Consider the following 5,825-nt stretch of genomic DNA (forward strand, 5'->3'; position numbering starts at 1 on the left):
GGTTAATGGCCACTAGTGTTTTTTTCTTTTAGGGTCAATGGCCACTAGTTCTAGCACTAAGGGCATGTACAATGGTGACATATATGGATACATATGCCCCATGACAAAAAGTAATTTAAGGCAGTTATTTTTTCTTTCCAATGCAAGCTATCATTAGTAGGCCTCATTAAAAAATAAAAAATAAAGACTCTAGTACACATGCATCTTTATTTTCCACTTCACATTTTCAGCTTTTGTCACGGGACCACACTTTTTCTCTTCAAGCATCCGCCTCCTGGAAAGGATCCCGCTTCCCTATCCGAACCTACTTTACGTCATATCCGATCCTACATGGCATGCGAGGCATCACCTTGAGGCTATGCATTGTACATGCCCTAACCGGAAATGTACTGTAATACTCTACGTACGTACTTTTCCTCCGTCCGGAAATATTTGTCATCAAAATGGATAAAAGAGGTTGTATCTAGACGTATTTTTCTTCAAGATACATCTTTTTTTATTCAAATGACAAGTATTTTCGGACGGGGTACAAACTCTGTTGCAGGAAGAAGAAGAATGAATGAATGAATAAGGCAGAAAGAAAGGCGTGTCCTCACTCGCCACCACACGCTGCCGTTCACACGTCACCTCGACGGCCCGATCGCCGGGGACGCGCGACGGTCGGCGATGTGCACCGCGTTTCACACCACACATCAATCTTTAATTTCTCACCAATTTTAGCTAACCTATTAATCACAATACTAGCAGGAGTACTAACCTACCTACCCGCTGATCGATCACCAGCTTAAAAAATCCAAGCTTCAAAGTTCAAACACGAATGGAATTTGAATCGCCGATTTTATAATAATGATCTCCCCGTGGCGCGCGCGGCCGACCGGAGTCGTCGTCGTGGTCGGTCGTCGATCAGTAGGGGTGCGCGTGGCTCCGGCTGATGCCGTTCACGTTGGCGAAGAACCCCACCAGCTCCTCGCGGTACGGCAGGAACGTGCGCCGCGGCGTGGCGCCGTTGGCGGCGACGCCCACGCCGGCCTTGGCGCCGTAGGCCATCCGGTGGGCGGCGGCCACCGTGCCGATCTCGCTGCCCTTCTTCTTGGTGCCGCCGGTTGCCGGGTTCGGCCTGGGTTTGCGCTTGGGCTCCTGCTGCTTGGGCGGCGGCGTCGGCGGGTTGACGGGGAGGAAGAGGAACTTCTCCTTGCCGTCGCTCTGGCTGCGGCCGACCACGAGGTCGCTGATGCGGCGCCACCGCGCCACGGACGACCCCGTGGACCCGCTCTTCCCGCCCCGCGGCGGCCGCGGCGACTCCGATGACTTACCGCCGCCGCCGGGCGCCCACACGCAGTAGCTCTCCGGCGCGGCGCCCGCGAGGCCACCGTCGCCGTACCCGTCCCCGTCGTCAGCGGTGGCCGCGGACGACAACGACGACGTGGACGCCGTCGACCCGGTACTACTGCTCGACGAGGAGCTGTTCCACGCGCGGGACTCCTCGAGGAAGAGCCGCCCGAGCTGCCCCCTCGTCCTCCGCTCCGGCGCCGCGGCCGGGACGAGGCCGAGGCCGTCGACGTCCCCCGCTGAACTCGCTCGCGCTGACGGGCGGCGGCCGAAGACGGGGTAGAAGGCGGCGGGGCGGATGCGGCCGTCGGCGAAGAGGTCGTCGGCGGGCGCGGGGGAGCCCTGGCCCCTGCCGAGCAGCGACGGGAACTCGAACTCGAAGCCGGGCTCCGAGTCCCCGTCCGTCGACGTCGAGTCCTCCCCCGACGAACACGAAACCGCCGGGGCCGCGTCGGCGGTCTGGTTCTGGTCTCGCGGTTCTCGGCGCCGGGGGGTGATAATTCTCTCCTCCATTGCCGCCGCTGCCTGGTTGCAGCTCGGCCGCTCTCCGGCGAGGCGCGTGGAGGGAAGCAACAGAATCGGGAGGGAAGTTTCTTGGAGAGTGGAGGCGGGTGGTGGTGGGGGATAATGGAGGGAGGAAGAGTAGAGAGCGGCGTTTATAAAGGTGGTGGGGGAACTCAACTGGGGCCGACGGCTTGGAATGAATGGGCGGGACGGCGATGGATCGTTCACGGCTTCGAGAAGGGGTGTGGCACGACGGAGCAGAGACCAATTCGGGCGAGTACAGTCTGCTTTTGCTCTGTTCTGCTCTGCTTTGGATTGGATTATTCTTCTCCTTGTCCGTGAATGTTGGCGGGTTCCAGATAGGTTCGGTTTGAGGGAGAAGAATTCTTTTCTTTACTTGTCGATTACGCACGCATGCAGAGAAGTAAACTGGTAAAGTAATGTGCGGTGTGTACGATGGATTTCTAGAAGGAAAATGAAGGATTCTGGATCAGCATGTGGGGGCGATCAAAAAGTCGGTCAATGCATTTTTATGCGCGGCAAAGTGGCTTACGGTTGTCGCGTGGCCGGATGGGAATACGTACAAACAATCTCCCCGGCAGATCGTGCAATCATTGTATAAGAGCATGTCTGCGAATCAATCGGTGGTCGAGATGATTAGATGTACAGTGGTATTTCCAACTCATCAGGGTTTAAATCCTGGTGCTCGCATTATTCCTGAATTTATTTCAGGATTTCCGGCGATGCGCTTTCAGTGGAAGGAGACGTTCCCGTCGACGACGAGGTGCCTACGGTTGCTTCGTAAATCTCAAGATGATATGCTGACCCAGTCTCTCGAAGGTGCTCATAGGGATAGGGTGTGCGTGTGTGCGTTCATAGGGGGTGAGTGTATGCGCGTGTATATGAGCGCTTGTGTCTATACTGATGCTCAAAAAAAAAATATAAGAGCATGTCTAGTAGAGTCCTTAAACCCTCAAAAAACCAAGAATAACCGTCTTTTTACGGGTTGGACGAAAAAAAACACGTAGACAAGAACCCCTTAACCCTTAAATCCGTAAAAAAATTTAAGAATCAGACTTGCAAACCCTCTCCCAACCTGTAGAAGTGAGGATTGGGGGGCAAAATCTACCCAACCCTCACTTCGATCCGGCCACGCGCGGGAGGGAAGTTTTGCGTCCCCAACCTCCTCCCGCGCCTCCCACGAACCGCCGCCGGCCGCATCTCGGGCCGCCGCCGCCGTCCCGCCCCGAGCTCCTCCACCGTCGCCCCGAGCTCCTCCACCGCCCCGAGCTCGTCCACACCACCGGCCTCCTCCACTGCGGGCCGTCCAAGGTGAGCTCCCCTGCTCCTCCTCCCTCTATCTCCACACCGCCGGATGATTCAGACATTGAGGACCTGCTTCAAGACGATGACGTCGAGATGATGGGCCTCCTCCCCAACGTGCAAGAGTTTGAAGACCGCGTGAAGTTGTTGGATCAGAGGAGAGGGTCAAAGATAGGGCGAGTCACCATCTACCGGAACCGTTGTCTCGGACACGAACATTTGAGGCGAGACTACTTCGCGGAGGTACCGACATACCCACCTCGCCTCTTCCGGAGAAGGTACCGAATGCGCCGTAGTTTGTTTGTGAAAATTGTCACCGATTGTGAGGCCGCCTCAGATTACTTCAAGCGTCGTAGATCCGCCGCCGGTATCATGGGGTTTAGTGCGTACCAAAAGATATCGGCTGCAATGCGGGTGCTCGCCCATGGCATACCCGCGGACTATACGGACGAGTATCTTCACATTGGACAAGATACAACCACGGCGTCCGTTCGTAGGTTTGCAAAATTGGTCATCCGATTCTATGGTGATGAGTATCTTCGGGCACCCAATGAGGAAGATACAAAGAGATTGAAGGAGATGAATGAAAAAAGGGGATGGCCGGGGATGCTTGGTAGTCTTGATTGCATGCATTGGAAATGGAAAAATTGTCCAAAGGCATGGCAAGGAATGTATTGCGGTAAAAGCCGTGATTGTGCTTGAGGCCGTGGCATCGGAGGACACATGGATTTGGCATGCTTTTTTTGGTTTGCCGGGAACACTCAATGATATCAATGTGCTCAATAGATCTCCTTTGTTCAAAAGATTAGTTTCTCGGGATGCTCCAACTTGCAACTACAAAATAATGGACAATGAGTATTCAATGGGATACTATCTCACCGATGGAATTTACCCCGATTGGGAAACTCTTGTGAAGTCCATCAAGGAGAAAAATGGGGTGCCCTTAACCAGAAAAGAGGCTCATTTCACCAAGGCACAAGAGGCGGCCCGCAAGGATATTGAGAGAGCTTTCGGTGTTTTGCAAGCAAGATTTGCCATAGTAAGGGGTCCAGCTCGTTTTGCGACAAAAAAACCTTGGAGAACATCATGAAATGTTGTGTGATTCTACACAACATGGTCATCAAGGATGAGAGAGGGTTAAAACTGCCTTGTTTGTATGACAATGTTGGTACTCGTGTGCAACCGGAAAGAAACCCTTGTCGTGTACAAGCTTTTCTTGAAGCACATCGTCAGATTGAGGATGCAAACACTCATGGTCAACTCCGGGATGATCTAGTAGAGCACCAGTGGCAGTTGGCTGGGCGGCGCCAAGGCCCATGATCTACCTTTGTTTACTTTTCTATGTCCTATTATGTGTTTGAAAGTACTATTCGGTGCTATTGAGATGATGAAAATTGTGATATGTCAAATGACAGTTTTAAGGGTTGGGGTTGGGGCAAAGACTAGAACCCTCAAATCCAACCCTTATAACGGAATAAGGGTTGGATTTGAGGGTTCTAGTCTTTGCCCCTGTTCTTCAACCCTTAAAAGTGTCAAATATGGCTGATTCTCAACCCTTTAAACTAGTTTTAGATTTAAGGGTTTGAGGGCTCTACTAGACATGCTCTAATAACCCTAAACGGAGGACAAGGAACCGGCGGCCGCATAGACGGCTTGCTTCTCTCCCATTTGCTCAAAGGTTGGATTAGGTACGCATGGTCGGAGTCTATGCCTCGTAGTTTCACCGCGTCTGTATAAACGTTCTTCCTCAAAAGTGAAACAAAACCGACCAGAAGGCGAAGGTCTCCGTCCTGACTAGAGTGGTGATTTCCAAAGTGGGTAAATGTGACTTGCATGCACATGTCTTTGATCTCCTATCGAGTGATTTTGACTACACGCGACATTGTTTACCGCCACCTGGATGGTCCAGAGAATTTGTTTTCCTTCGAGAATTTGTGAACCTGGCCGATGATGATGTTATGTACCTAGGGTAGGGTCATGGACCTATCTAGGATACCATACCCAAGGACATCCTTAGACGAAGCTACCTTCCAATCGACCAAGAGGGACTCCACTCGACCAAGAGTGACTCCACTCGACCGGCTAGAAGACACTCGACCATGAAGACTCACTCGACCATCAGGAGTTCAGGATCTACTCTGTATCCAAACGGTCTGTAATTAAGTAGTCTTAATGGTCATGATGACACTTTATGTAGGGCGTTACCAGTAACGCTCGGCCTTAATGTACTTTAACCCTCTGCTACGTGGGTTGGCTGGGGTCCTGGCGTCCTCTATATAAGCCACCCCTCTCCACTAGTAGAAGGGTTCGCACCCCTGTAACTCATATACACATAAACCAGTCGACCGCCTCCGGGCTCCGAGACGTAGGGCTATTACTTCCTCTGAGAAGGGCCTGAACTCGTTAAACACTCGTGTGTACAACTACTCCATAGCTAGGATCTTGCCTCTCCATACCTACCCCCCATTCTACTGTCAGACTTAGAACCACGACAGTTGGCGCCCACCATGGGGCAGGTGTCTTAGCGAATTTTTGGAGAAGTTGCAATTTGTCCGATTGCCTTCATCATGGCTTCCGGCGGAGCTCTGATCGAGGGTTGCGAGATCCGTCTCGGTGCGCTCGCTTTCATCGCCGACGACTCCGCTTGGCTCCAGGAGGCACCACTCGAC

General features: G+C 52.8%; 1 protein-coding gene across 1 annotated transcript; it reads right to left on the reverse strand.

Moving 5' to 3' along the window:
* Positions 1–457: 457 nt before the first annotated feature.
* Positions 458–1,969, reverse strand: LOC119349690. Its single transcript, XM_037617775.1, has one exon. It carries the CDS (start codon positions 1,840–1,842, stop codon positions 904–906), a length of 939 nt encoding a protein of 312 aa, XP_037473672.1. The 5' UTR covers positions 1,843–1,969; the 3' UTR covers positions 458–903.
* Positions 1,970–5,825: the final 3,856 nt, after the last annotated feature.

Source organism: Triticum dicoccoides, chromosome 1B, assembly GCF_002162155.2.
Source record: "Triticum dicoccoides isolate Atlit2015 ecotype Zavitan chromosome 1B, WEW_v2.0, whole genome shotgun sequence".
Classification (NCBI taxonomy): Eukaryota; Viridiplantae; Streptophyta; class Magnoliopsida; order Poales; family Poaceae; genus Triticum; species Triticum dicoccoides.

Coding starts and splice junctions, on each gene's coding strand:
- LOC119349690 (XM_037617775.1), bottom strand. CDS start 1,842: ATGGAGGAGAGAATTATCACCCCCCGGCGCCGAGAACCGCGAGACCAG.